This window comes from Heterocephalus glaber, unplaced genomic scaffold (assembly GCF_053883595.1).
Source record: "Heterocephalus glaber isolate CG9 unplaced genomic scaffold, H.glaber_assembly_v1.0 deba00000470, whole genome shotgun sequence".
NCBI lineage: Eukaryota > Metazoa > Chordata > Mammalia > Rodentia > Bathyergidae > Heterocephalus > Heterocephalus glaber.
The window spans coordinates 12,726,450-12,740,759 of NW_028258145.1; the positions used below are offsets into that span (position 1 = coordinate 12,726,450).

The following is a 14,310-nucleotide window of genomic DNA, read 5'->3' on the forward strand; positions in this document are numbered from 1 at the left end:
GTGGGGCAGAATTGTTTCTGGGCCACAAGTTCCATGGCCTTGACTCAGGTCCAGGCTCTTCCCAGGAAGTGGAGTTCAATCTCTGGTCACAGTCTGGTCACGGTCCCTCCTCACCCACTGTAGCACATGCTGGTTGGCAGTGTGCCCACACCAGCGGGAAGACTGCTGGGCCAGGCACCCTGGCTGGGCTCTGAGGGCCTGGCCACTGCCCAGAGGCAGGTCTCATCCTCTGCTGTCCCCTATGGTCCACTTCCTTTCTGCCTTTCAGCACGTTTTTCTTCTAAACTAATAAAAATCATACCTTTCCTTAAAGACCTCATTGACAACTCTCTTGTTAAAAAGACCTCCTGGCGTGCGGCTCAGTCCCACCTCAGTCTCCCTGTAGCAGTGGCACCTGTGTGGGAAAGCCAGGGGATGATTCTAGGGGGACAGCCCTGGTTACCTCGAGAGGGTTTCTCCAAGCTCCAGGGGATGGAAGCCTCCTCCAGTCCCACGGCATGGTCCCAGGTTGCTAAGGCTTTCACGGATAGTTGGGGTGATACAGGGGGCCAGTGTGGGGTGACAGCAGATCCACACCTGGTCCCTGCCTCGCAGGTGCCCCTGATCTGATGGCCTCTCTTGAGTGTAGGTGGCCAGGGGATGGAAAGCCACCACATGCTTGAGCTTGACACTTCTTCAGCAGACACCATCTAGACAGAAGACCCAAAGGGAATGCTGGGCAGGCTAGTCCTGTTCCCACCACCTGCCCTCAGCAGAGGAGAAGTGGCATGCTGAGCTCAGAAAGTGGGGGAGAGGAGAAAGGAGTTCAAGGACGGTGACTGGGAATGTGGCTGTCCACCTGAGAACACAGACTCCCTTTAATTCTAGAATTTCAATTTGGGTCAGGTTTGGTGGCACATACCATAATCCTAATCCCAGCACTTGGGAGGCTGAGGCAGAAGGATCACCTCAAGTTAAAGGCCAGCTTGGGCTGTAGTAAGTTCAAGGTCAACTTGAACTAAATAGGGAGACCCTATCTCAAAAAACAAAACAAAACAAAACAAAAAGAAAGAAAGAAAAGAAAACAAAAGAATTTCAATTTGAAAATAATCTTGTTTATGAAAAGGTATAAAGTAAAAAATTACCACTGCCTGCCTCGAAAGCACAAGGTCTTGAGTTCAATCCCCGGTACAGAAAAAAAAAATACACAGAAATTCCTTATATAGTTTACCAAGATTTACCCATTGTTAATGTTTTGTTCCATTCCAACCCCGTACACACACACGTCTATGCATGTACATGCATGATCGCTTATCCTGAACCATTTGAAGGTAAATGATACACATAATGGCCTCTGCTCTAAATCCTTCAGTGAGTATTTCTCAAAAAAAGGGATATTTTCTTACATTACCACCATGCAATCATCCAGTCATAGGTTTACACTGATACCATAATTTCATTTTATCTACCACCCATTTTCCATCTGTTCTTGTAGATCTAATAATGTCCTTAGCCCTATGTGCCCTGCAGCAGGATCCAGGGTAATCTTGGAGATTTTGTTCATTTGTCATGGCTCTTTAGCCTCCTTTAATCTGGAATGTTTCCCCAGCCTTCCGTTGTCTTTTATAACATTGAAAAGGCAGGGGACTTTTGTGGGGCTCCATAGGCAGAGGAGATTTTGCCTAGTTTGAGTGAAGGCACCTGGGTCGGCTGTCCTGGCTCAGTCTTGCTCTACCATGCATTAGCTTTGTGAGAATAGTACAGTTGCTCACTCTTGGGTGTCTCATTTAGTCCTCTGTAAACTCAGAATAACAATGGATCTATTTTATGGGGTTGTTAGAGGCCTTGCTCACAGTAAAAGCAAAGGAATGCATTCCCTGTTGTTATGACAGATGTCTATGGCTCAGGGTCAGATCATGTGACATCTCAGGTCTTCAGGTCATCTCAGGTCATTTTCAGTTAGTCTAGGGGCTCTGAGGTCTGAACAAGAGGTGGAAATACAGACCATGCCAGCTGAAGATCCAGCAGGGACATGGTCACTGCTACAGACAGTACCTAGCCACTCCAGGTAGGCAGTGCAGGTTACGCCAACACCCACCAAGTGATTCCCTTCCCAGTCACCAGTGTGGCTGGGCACAAACCCTACACTGTCCAGCCAGCCCTCAGAGATGGCTGTCAGTGCACCTGGAGAGGAGGCCTGAGAAATGCTCAAGTGACAGAGTGTGCCTGAGTGTCAATGCATGGCTTCCTTGCCCTTAGGTGTGAGGGGAGCTCCACATAGACCCCAGGTTCCGCTGTGGGGAAAGCAGCATACACATTTCTACAGCTGCTGTGTGACTTCTGTGAGAGGGTTGAGGAACTTCGGAGAGACTCCTTATAACCAGATACTGCTCCTCTTTCTCTTTTCTAACCTAAAAAGGAACTGTGCAATGTGGGAAACAGTGCTTACAGGGTTGAGATGGGCAGGCAGTGCAGAATTGGTGGAAGGGACTCCGGAAACCCTCCTGATTTCTGAAGCTTGCTTCTTTTCTGAAACCTATCAATTAAGGCTAACATATAAAGCATTCCATCTGTCTATCTGTCCATTCATTGATCTACCCATTCAACTCTCCATCCATTCATCCATCCATCCATGCATGCATGCATGCATCTGTCCATGAGGGATGAGGGATGGCTTCCAATGAGGGACGGCCTCACCTGTGGCCTCCATACCTCTGCCTCACCATCCTAATAGCTGCTCATCTGGCATTGTCAAGGAAGGAGGTGTTCCACAGACTTGCTTCCCCCTCCCGTCACTTTCATCCATTTAAAATTGCCTAACTTCACTTAGTTTAGCTATTTGAGAGAAAAAGTTTTCTAAAATGAATCATAACCTTCCTTCCTTCTTAGAAGAGGATGTGCCCCTTCATCTGTGTTTCCGGATATCCCAGGTCACTTCTCTGAATAGAGGTCACCGCTCTGTGGAAAAGATGATGGTGTGGGCCCACAGGGGCTATTCACAGCTGTGCACGATGGCCCCAGTTGCTCTGCCTTTTCATAACTCATTTTGTACTCATTTTCCTTGATTCTGAGATGCCCCTCATTTGCCATGTCTTACAAGTCTTGGCATGCTTCTAGTGATTTCATCTTTAAATGGTCTGAGCTGGGAATTTGCTGGTCAAATATGTTAGATTTTTGCAAAAATCCTTTATATATTTATCAAAGACTTTTTAATCATTAAAGCAGTGTCTCTGCCTTTGTAACTCCCATGTTTGGCTCATTTATAAAATGCTTCCACTTTCCAGGCAGTTGGGGTCCTTGGATGCGTAAGTCATAGATGTGGAGGCAGCATGGTATAGAACTGCTGCTTCTTGATCCTTACTGAGTTGTTCTCTCTGTCCTGGTTGACTCCTCTCTCAAAGCGGGGTAAGGGAGATGGGTGGGGCCAGCTGTGGCAGAGGGAGGGTTTCTGAGGGAGAGGGGAAAGCCTGGGCCCTACTGATAGTGTGCAGGTGGCTGGAGAAGAGACCACGGCCTCTTCTTCACTCTTGGTGGCAGTGATCAGCAGGGATGAGGCCATAGTGGTCGAGCCCAGAGCCCAGCAGGGAGTCTGAGGGCCTGGTGGCCTCTCAAGGCCTGATGAGGGACTGGCACTAGAGGTGAGTGGGGAACTTGGGGAGGGACTGGGGAGCTCGGCCTGTAAGCACTCCACACAACTCAGCAGCACACAGGGCTCTCTAAGCACACAGATGGAGGGACACCCAAAACAGGCACCTGCACTATATGGGACACCTTTCTATAGGTGGCAGCGGCAATCAGGTGGAAACTCGAACAGGACACTCCAGAGGTAGTTCCTTCCTTTCCCTCTCTCTCACAAAGATCTCTTCCTTTGTCCCTCTCTAATCCTGGATCCAGTGACCCCACTTTAGAAAGTGACAGCCTCTCCCCCACTGACAATTGTACATTTCCACATGATGGGTCAGTGAGCTGCTGATCCCCTGCACACGCTTGGACACACACTGCCTTCATGCTCAGACTGAGAGAAGGCCCTGGCCCCCACTCCGCTCCCTCATCACTGCTGCAGCTGTGGGCACAAGGTCCCTTCTGCTCGGTTCCCACCAGCAAGGTCTTGGATATTGGGGACCAGTGGACTGATCTCAACTCCTTTTTTCCTCTTCTCAGGATTTTTGTCAATTGAAGCCTGGCACTCGGAAAGATTCTTTGCTTTGGCTTTGACTGGATCACACTCTGGCAGGTATCAAGGGCTGCAGTGCAGGGCTGCAGGGGCTGGTGGTGGGGGCCAGGGGGCCAGGCAGCCAGGCTCCAAGCTGCTGGGTCTGCCTGGGCCCCTGTAGCCTACCAGTCCTTGGCTTATGAGGCACTGGCTTTTGAGTTGCTGCTGGAGTGCCTGGTGTGCACCGGGTACCTGCTTGAGAGCCTGTGCTACAGCTACAACCCCACCTTCCTCACGAGATGTGGCCTTGGAAGGAATGGGAAGTCAGGCAGGAGGCTGTCACTGGCCTGGCTCCCCCATCCATAGCCCCTGTGCTGTCTCCTCAGGGGGCTGGTATTTGATGCACTCTATGGGAATCTAAAGGTAGACACATGGGAATGTGCTGCTGGGTGCCCACAACTTCACTTTCCTCTCTGAGTAAGTGATAAGGGTGGCCAAGGAGGTGGAAGACAGGGGAATGGAGCTCCACGTGCTGGGTGAAGAGGGTGGAGGGAGAGTGACGCAATCTGCACAAATGCCAGCCAGATGAGGCAGAGGGAGAGGTGGAGGTGGGAAGGTTGGCCAGGGTGTGGAGAGGCCTCTCTGGGGAGGCACCAGGGAGTGGATGCCACCCCCTGCACCCCTGAACCTGGCACCCCCTCCTTAGGATAGAGATCTGGAGCTTCTACCCCAGCAAGTTTCATTCAGAGGGATGACATGCAGTGGTTCCACATCCTCAGCATTCTCTTCAACCTGCTTTGTGAGGGCAGGTGGAAGGGGTGGGAGGTGGTCCTTAAGGTCCTGAGGTCAGTGACTGAGCCACCTCTCTGTCCCAGAAACCTACCTCTATGCCTGCCTGGTGGACTTTTTCTCCAGCTGCTGCTGATATACCAAGTGCATCCTGTGCCCTGCCTAGCCCTGGAGTGTCCAGGGGCCCAGCCCCAAAGTGAGGGGCCCAACCAAGGCACAGAGGTCCCTTATGAAGGGTTTGGGGGACTCCAGGAGCTCAGGAAGAACCTGCAACCTGTGATGCCCATGGGCCACACTCAGCACGGGGGTGACATCCCTCTCAGGATGGCTGGGACATAAACCCAGTGTGAGCCCCCGTGAGGCTGGAGGAGTCACTCTGTGGAGGTTCCAGGGCTGGTGGTCACCTCAGGCCACCTTATCAGCCTCTCTTGTCTCCTGTTGTCCTATCCCAGCTGTGATACTGGCTATCAGCATGGCAACCTCTTCATGTCCTTCCAAAGTCTCTTCCAGGATGTGAATGAAGCCATGAATAATATCCATCTGTTGGTGAGTGGTCCAGGTCTGCAGGGGCTCTGACCTGTCTGCCCTTGGCTGCCCAGGGCTTCCACCAGTTCCAATAGACCTTCTACTCCTCTTCCCACCATGGACAAGGGTCTGGCTTCCCTTGTCTCTCCCGCCACCATGGATGCACACACAGCTCTGCTCCCTCCTGCAGGGCTGTCTCAAGGAGAAGACCCTGCAGGACTTGGGGAAATAGGTGGACAAGGATGCGAGTGGCCTCACATCCTGGCCATGACTGCTTTGGCCCCTCCTTGATCATCTTGGTCATCTCCCTCCAGGTTGCCTGAGCTCTCACCCTGACATTGCTCAGGGGCTTCCTCTGGAGCCATTTGCTCTGGGAGGTGGGCTTGGCTTGGCTCTCATGCTGAAACCTAAGAAGAGGATTCCAGGGCAATGATGGGGGTTCCCAGCCCTGGGGTCACTCCACCTTTGTCCCAGGCATGAATCTCTATCCTGCTGGGCAAGATGTAGGAGGCTGGGAAGGTGTTTTGGCCACCAATAGCAGCTACAACTACACTAATGTGTTTGTGGAGGGCATCCTGGGGACTGCAGGAAATAAGGAAGGGAGTGGGGAGGAGCAAAGACCTTTCTACCCCCACCTCAAAGCTGGCCGCTTGGGTTCCATTGCTCGGCCTTTCAAAGCCTCAGTGGAATGAGAAATTTTCTCGCCATCTTGCTCTGGGGCCCTGGGAGAGGGGGATGGGTGCTGGGCAGAGGCCCAGCCTGAGCTGAGTGCCTTGACCCCTGTCCTGCCCCTGCCAGGCCATCGTGACCTACCTGTTTGCTGCTAGTGAGGCAAGTATTTGGGGCTGGGCCAGGGTGGGTGGCCTAAGGGCAGAGAGAGCCAAGACCCTCTCGTGTCCACCCTGATCCCAGCAAGGACCAGGCCTGTGAGTGATCATTTTCCCAGTGGGCAGGGGAGAGGGTCTTATGGCATCTTAAAGGGCTACACAGGCAGGTGGATGTCTGGGGAGGAGATGGCTGGGTTGAGAAGGGGGTGAGATGAGAGCATAGCAAGCCAGGGGAGGGAGCATGTGACAGGCCCTAGGCACTGGTGTGATTACGTGCTCCTGGGCAGTGGGTGGGGCCTCAATTTGGTGACTGTGCTCATGTCACCTGTCCTTAGGTCTCTCTGATTGCACCTTAAGGGGCCCTGGAGGCTGATCTGGTCACGTGAAGTTCAATGCTACCTCCACAGTCACCTTTTGAACACTTCCCAGTGCCCAGCTTGGCAGGGGACACGGAGGAGTGAGACCCACCAATACCCAGTCCAAGGGATGTCCCATCTGACAGGGAGGCTGCTGCAGCGGGGTCAGATTTCCCAGGCTGTGCACGTGTACCCTGTGTGCCTACACATGTCCCCCACCTTGCCCCACAGGCTGAAGCCTCAGCCAGACCCTGGAGGTCCTACTTTGACCTGATTGTGGTGGACACGCAGAAGCCCTGCTTCTTTGCGGAGGAGACAGTCCTGAGACAGGTCAACATGGTAATGGCAGGTGCTGAGGCCCCATTTGCCTTGACCTCTGGTTGGCTGGGGGAAGACTTCCTGCCCTTGGAGTTGACCTGCTTGTGACCACTGCTGGCTCTGTTGGCCTCAGTCCCTGGAGGCAGATAACTGGGGGGCCACTTTGAGGCCCCACAGCCTCTTCCCTTACAGGGGAGAAGTGTGGTTCTCCTGGCTCAGGGACCCCTCTTCTCCTGCCAGAACTTGGGGATGCTCCACAAGGGCACTTACACCGGGCCCCACCAGCACTGTGCTGTCTACTCTGGAAGTACCAGCCCCCACTCCCCCATGGTTCTCTCACCAGGAGCCCAAGTCCTAACCTCCCACCCGGCAGGAGGGGTGCACCAGCACCAGTCCTCCCTTGGTGGGCCCGGCTCCTCAGACGTGGTGTGTGAGCTGCTTGGTGTGAGGGGAAAAGATATCCTGTACATCGGGGACTACATCTTTGGGGACCCTATCAAGTCCAAGAAGTGGCAGGGCTGGCAGACTTGCCTGGTAGTTCCTGAACTCTGCCCCAGGGAGCTGGGTATCTGGGCCCGGGGAAAAGGGTGAGAAGGGGATCAGGACTGGGGAGGGGGCACCTCTGTCTTCCCCTTTTCCTGTGGTGGGTTAGTGGTGACCAGGAATTGGGTCCAAGCTGTGGTTTGTGAGGATCTGTCTTAGACACAAGATAACAGAGACCCAGAGAGAGGTTATCCATTTGCCTGAAGTCACACAGGCCTAGGGGCCAAGCTGGGACTCAGGTCCACATGGTCTGACTCCAGATTCCCACAGTGCTTCTCGCGGCTTCCTTCCTCCCCTTACCCTGGCCTCCAAGGCAGCCCTGAGGGTGCTAGTGTGTGTGAGGCACATTTTTCTAGCACCCAATGTCATCTTTGGGGTCAAGGGTTAATGAAAGTCCAACAATTTGGGGTTTGTTCTGAGAGCTGCTGGGTTTGAGTCATTGCCATGTGACTCTGGGAAGGTCACCTGGGTCCCTGAATGCCTTTGTCCCTTGTCCCATGGGGCTTGTGCGGTCTGCTGTGCTTTGGGTGGAGTTGTATCTGCCCTGAGGGGTCTCGGATGTTGGGGGATGGAGCAGAGACCACTGGGAGGAGCCTGACAAAGGGCTGTCACCCCTGCAGTCCCCTCTGTCTTTCAGAATGGTCAAAGCAGCTGAAGAGTCTGGACACTCACCTGGCAGATCTGTACCAGTGAGAGCCCTACATTTTTGAGGGTGGTGGTGGGGAGAGGGATGGAGGTGATGGCCATGCCCAGGTCTGGCAGTGAGGTCTGGGCCAAGGCCATCAGGAAACTGAGAAGGCTGATCACTTTCTGTGACCTCTAGGCTTTTCCTTTCCTTTTTTTTTTTTTTTTTTTTTTTTGGTACCGGGGATTGAACTCGGGACCTTGGCTTTTAGGCCTTTCCTCTTAACACACCCCGGACGGACTTGGCTGGGGGTCTCTCATGCCTGCGCACACTTCTGGTCCAACTTCCCTGGCTGCCAGGGGCCTTCTCGACACCCCCCGGGGCCCTGGCACACTCCTCTACTGCCTGGGTCACAGGGCCATTTTTGCACCAGGCACATGGATGGCAGCAGTTATGGGCTACAAGCCATCCACTCCTCCAAGAAGGAGATTCAGGTAGGAGAGCAGGGGAGGAGGGCCGCGCGTGTCCTCTCCCATCCCTGCTTGGATCCCCTTTGTTTCAAGTCCCAGGAGTCCAGCTCCGATCCACTCCGAGCTCGCCAAACTCCATCCGACCTTGTCCTCCGGCGCCCTCTGCTGGTCGGTATTCCCGCAGCACCGGCAGGCTGCCTGGGGGCTGGGTGAGCCGGGTCCTAGGGTTGCCTCCGGACGCTCAGTCTTCATCGCGGCTGAATCTGGAGAAGTGCCGCCTGCTGGGCCCGGTCTTCACGTGGCCGGCTGGCCAGCTGTGATCGCTGTCTGGGGTCAGCCAGAGAAGGGGCCTGAGAAAATGAGATTCAGGGCCAGTGAGCTGAAGGGGCCTGAGAAAATGAGATTCAGGGCCAGTGAGCTGAAGGGTCCTGGGAAAAAGAGAACAAAGGAAAACATTCCCTTGAGGCTCTTACTGACCAGCCGGGCCTAGACCAGAACTGGAAGCGGGAGGATCCCACAGGGGGCAGGGTCACAAGGAGCCATCTTGAAGGATCTTTATAGAGCCTTTGGCGCATAAAGTTGAGATGGGTGTGGATTATCATCCCTAGTTTATCAGATGAGGAAATTTAGGCTCTTGGAGGGGAAACAGCATGCTCTTGGTCAGCAGGTGTCAGTGTCCCCACCGGTTCCCCAGGCTCTAACGGCACTGTCTGTTGGTGGGGCAGGGCCTGCCAGGCGAGCAGGAGTGGGGCTTGGTGTTTGGACCACGCCAAGACCTCTGCGGGGGCATCAGCATGTGAAGTCGGCGGTGGGCTCAGTCCTGGTGGTCACGTTCCTGGGGCCTGGGGATCACTGTGAGGGAATCCCGGAGCGGGACCTGGCAGAGTGGAGAGCTGCCCCATCCCAAAAGCATGTGCTCCGTGGGTTTAAAGCCTGTAGCTCCTTTCCTGCAGAAGGGCACAGGCCTAAGTACCCAAGAAGGGAATGGGCGAGGGCCCCAGCAGGGGGCGCTCACCTTCATTGTGGGGCCCACTGCCAGGGCAGTGCTGCTTGAGGAGGGCTGGGACCTCGGTCAGCCGGGAGCTGGACCTGTGCCACAGCACCATAGGCAGCCGGTTCCTCAGCTGCTTCCACCAGACGCTCTTCTTCAGCCAGCTGACTGCGCTGCCGGACCTCTATACCGCTACCTGCCTCAACTTCCTGCACTTCCCGCTCAGCTCCCTGTTTTGGGCCGTCCAGGAGCTGGTGGGTCCCTGCAGTCTCCCTGGCCACTCTGACCGTCCATCACTTAAGGATCCACTGGTCCCCAGCCCTGATAGGAGCTCTGTAGGTCCCCAAGCCTAGCCTCCAACTTTCAAACCCAGTGGGGTCAAAGCCTAGCAGATAAGTTTGCTACTTAAGGGGGGGAGGGGAGAGTAAGAGTTATGGTCATAGGGAGAAGATGCCTCTGCTGGGGATGTTCCTTGTCCCCCGAATTAACTTGGCGCCTGCTGTAAACTGAGACTCCATTATCTCATTATTTCCCTGGTAGAAGTGATGCCAGTTGCAAGGAGAAAAGGCACATCCTACTCTCAGGAGTTGCATAGTGACTTCCTAGGAAGGGGGCAGTGGATAGCAGCGAGGGAGCAGCTGGTTTTCTGGCAGGTTTCATCCACATGGATATTAGATGGCCAATCCCAAACTCCAGATTTTTATCTTATCCTTTCAACAACTCTGAGAAGTGTCTTTCCAACCAAAGTCTGGGAAATGGAGTCTCACCTATTCTGAGATGTGACCCCATCCTCCAGCCAATGCTGGCCAGGGAGATGCCAGGCCCTGGTTGTCCCGGCCTGGGGCACAGGCTCACCCCTGGTTACAGCATGTTCCTCTCACAGCACTTAGGCTGGGGATGGGAAAGAGGCGGCCTGCGGAAACTGAGGTACTCTTATTAGAGGCAGTACATGGCAGGCATGCAACAGCAGGCTTTTACAGCATGTGAAAAACTCAGCCAAGTTCCTGGTATAGTAGACTAAAAAATGTGAATGGCCATGTATCTCCTCTGTGTCTTCTGGTTTACAGTTGTCTCTACAGCAATGCTGTATGCAATACTCATTAATCTTCTTTTAAAATTCACTTTACATTTGGCTCCTGTAAAAAGCTGCCCCTAAATGTTAGGCTCGATTTCTGCCACGGCCCATATTTCCACTACAATTTGTGTCAGGTGATAAGGGCCTGCCTTCTTTCCTCCTGGTTTCTCCTCTGCTCCCTACATCTAGGAACAGCTATTTACTAAACAATAGAGTTACTGAGTATTGACAAAGAGCTTCATTTAAGGTGTTTTCTGCAGTTGCTGTAGCTTCCACAATCATTTCCCCATCCTTTTGCACCGGAGACTCTACTTAGTCTGGTCAGGTGGTTTAAAACCTCCAATTCGTCATTTTGAAAATTACACACTACTAGATACCAATAGTTCATCCTGGAATGTTACTGCTAGTACCCAGGGAGCAACATGAGAGGTCCTGCAAAAACCTGGCATCAGGAAAGCAAAGCTGCTCTTCTGAGAGCTGGGCTGTGATATCAAGACAGTGGTTTTTGGGGAGAGATGGAAAACCAGGCCTGGGGAGAGGGAGGGCATGGGTGACAAGGATGAACCATTTTAGAAGCCAAAAAAAGGATGGCAGTGCAGGCTTGATCTCGAGGGACTGTTAGGGACTGAAGTGTGTCCAGGTCTGAGGCAAACACATTCCTCACACGGAGAGACTTGGTTCAGCTCCCTTATCCTGGTGATTTTGCATATTGACTCCTTAAGTCCCGTGCTCACTGTGACCTCTAAGCAACCCTCTGGGCATTCTTTGGCTTCCTGGTAAAGCAAGTCTGCCTAAGGGAAGGATAGGGCTGGCCATTTGCATCCTCCATTTCAGCCATGGAAAGTTAGTCTGCTGGCATAAGCCTTATAGCTCAGTTTTATGGACCTTGTTATTATAAAGCTGATCCTGAGAGATGGATCTGCTTCCCTTACAATGAAAAAAAGCAGTTCCTGGGGTGAGGGTGATTGTCAGGTCCTTGATTAGGGTGAGTTCTCCAAGCAACAAATGCTCCCTACGAGGCCTTTTGGGACAGAAGCCCCCATTACTGCTTTCTATAATAAATAAGATAAACAGATAAGCAAGGATAAACAACAATTTATTTTTTTTTAAGATAATACTTAAATATTAAGCTAAAATTTGAAATGTATTGCCTAGGCTTTTCTATACATTATATTTACATCATGACTCTGATTTTACCTTTCCAAGTGCAGTTTTGCCAGGGGCTAGAAAAAGCCATGTGTCATAGTCCCTGGGGCTCACACTGCCTTCTCAGGCAGCTGTCCCCTGTCAAGAACAGAGGTGAAGAAGCAACTGCTCCCTCCCCACCCTTCTCACTTATCCCCTTTTGTTTTAAGTTGAGCATTTCTGCATAATAAATGCAAAATTAGGTTTGGGTATAAAAAACTAGATGACCACCCCAATCTAGGGCTGTGTTTTGTTCAAGGAGACATGGCCCAGAAAGGACAGGCATCACCCTTATGAGCAGGGGTGCTGTGACAGGAGTCAGGGATCACCCACACATGTCAATTGTGATCACTGAGTGAAGGCACAGCTAGCAGAAGCTCATCTGTAACTTGGGCGGTTTGACCTTCCAGCCTGGCATGCTAGTTTCAAACTTCTGCTCTTCCACGTGTAAGAACTGGCTCTTTCTGCTAAGGTGGATGCCGAAAGGGAAGTCCATCCTGTTGCAGTGTCAACCTTCAGATATGGAAAATAACTACAGCGAGATTAAAGTATTTCAGTAAAGTGCAAATTGCTTCCACAGTGGTGGGGAAAATTCTATACAATACTTTGAAATTTATGTATGCTGTAAAACTGTAGCAAACTACAGTCTTTTTTTTTTTGGTACTAGGGACTGAACTTGGGTCCTTGGCGCTTGCGCCGCAGACAGTGAAACCACAGAGCTAAATCCCCGGTGCTCAAACTATAGTCTTAACACATAAACTGAAGACTTTCCTACGGGGATATAAAATTTGAGAGTAAATCCAGTGAATTACTTCCAAAACCCCAAAAGCCCATAGTCTGCATTCATGATGCCTTGCTGTTACGAGTTTTTCAGGTCATCTGGACAAGAAGTCTTATGGAGACCCTGAAAGACTTTCTTTTTGGTACCAGGGATTGAACTCAGGACCTTGCACTTGCAAGGCAGGCGGCAGAACCACTGAGCTAAATCCCTGGCCCTTTGAGAGACTTTTAAGAAAAAAAGCATTAAGAAATTATGGTTCAAGGGTTTCAAACCCTAATGTTATAGGCAAGGCCTCGTTTTTACGGAACACAAAGTACTCTGTTTCTTCCACTTCTAATAGCTCGTCAAGAGAAGCCACTACCAAATCGTGCTCCTGCAGCATTTCCGGGTAATGGGACATGGCTTGGTTGATTCTTATTGAACGCCGCACGGGAGTGATAAGCTTCATGTCTTGCACTTCTGGCATTCCATTTTTTCTGAGAGACAGGAAGAGATGCATTTATTTATTTACTTTTGTGTTTTCTTTTTTTTTGAGACAAGGTCCCCTTATGCAGTTCAGGCTGGCCTTAAACTCATGGCAATCCTCCTATCTCAGCCTTCCAAGTGCTGGCATTACAGGTATGTGCCACCATGCCCAACTAAGAGATGCATTTAAAACCTTTGTAACTTTCGAAAGATTCTACTTGTTGTTCTTTCTTACTCCATAATAAAACATGACAGACATTTCTGTGTAAGTCAATACAAGAAATATGTCTAGAGTAGCTGTCGTCCTATGATGGCTTTACCCTAACTTCTAGACTACATTTGCAGTGGTCACCTGCTTCTGGATGGCCTAGGCATACAGAAAGCATCAATGAAGTGTGAAGTGTGGTTTTTATTTGAAGTCAACTGCTTTGCAGCTGGTGTTTGTTTATTCCATAAACTTATAAGTGTTAACAAGTCTTAAAGAAATTGGGCCTACCACCAAATTTGGTTGGACTAATGACTTATAAGATTCTTTTCAGCTCTGACAGAAAATTATTCAAAAGATAGCTTTTAAGATGGTGAACCAAATCACAAATTGGGCACCTTCCCTGTAAATGCATTCCGATGGGCAGCAGCCTGGAGGACAGGATGAGACCCTCCCATGTAATGACTCTGATCTACAATTCACAAAACCACCAGACAACACTAGCGGGCAAGTCTATTGAAAGCTGTCTTAATACATTCTAGAGGCAACGAGAGGTGGATCCATTGCTTCTTTTCATCCATGAACTATCAGCCATGGGGCAGTGATGTATCCAGGAGAGGGGCACAGGACTGGACTGGATCCAGCTGTTTTCTAGGCAACTAAAACACACAACTGGGGCTCCTTCAGGATCAAGAGTTGAGAAGGGTGATTCTACACTTACTTTTTTGAAAATAACACTGATACTCTGACATAGCTCTATAAAATGATGACAGGTTTTGCCTTAAATATATATGTATTTAAAAAGCAGAGTGCTTCTGAGCTGTCTCTGACCAGTACAACTGCCTCCCTGTTCTTACAGGGCTCCTCACTGCTCCCTCTACCCCATAGCTCCAGAGGTGGCCTTTGCTTGGGACCTGGTGCTGGCCATCCCCCTCACCCGTCTGTGCCAGCCAAGCAGGAGAGGCAAGAGGGACCTCCAAGTGCAGAACAAATGGGAGGGAAGAGGTAGGACAGAATCCAGGA

At 51.3% G+C, this 14,310-nt stretch overlaps 2 protein-coding genes across 2 annotated transcripts in view; one reads left to right on the top strand and one right to left on the bottom strand.

The window, feature by feature from the left end:
- Positions 1-1,985: 1,985 nt before the first annotated feature.
- Positions 1,986-8,967, top strand: Nt5dc4 (5'-nucleotidase domain containing 4). Its single transcript, XM_021257941.2, is given in 19 exon segments — positions 1,986-2,047; positions 4,141-4,193; positions 4,196-4,213; positions 4,314-4,455; positions 4,519-4,560; positions 4,562-4,609; positions 4,839-4,869; positions 4,871-4,941; positions 4,991-5,065; positions 5,374-5,467; positions 5,637-5,690; positions 5,921-5,969; positions 5,972-6,003; positions 6,245-6,277; positions 6,861-6,968; positions 7,188-7,252; positions 7,358-7,534; positions 8,111-8,179; positions 8,549-8,967. Coding segments are annotated over 19 exon segments (1,473 nt in total). The 3' UTR covers positions 8,799-8,967.
- Positions 8,968-11,728: 2,761 nt separating this feature from the next.
- Positions 11,729-14,310, bottom strand: part of Ckap2l (cytoskeleton associated protein 2L) — a 30,663-nt gene continuing 28,081 nt past the window's right edge. Inside the window, exon 9 of the mRNA XM_004844528.4 lies at positions 11,729-13,093. Coding sequence (XP_004844585.1) covers positions 12,868-13,093 — 226 coding nt within the window. The 3' untranslated portion in view covers positions 11,729-12,867. The remainder of the gene's footprint in view (positions 13,094-14,310) is intronic.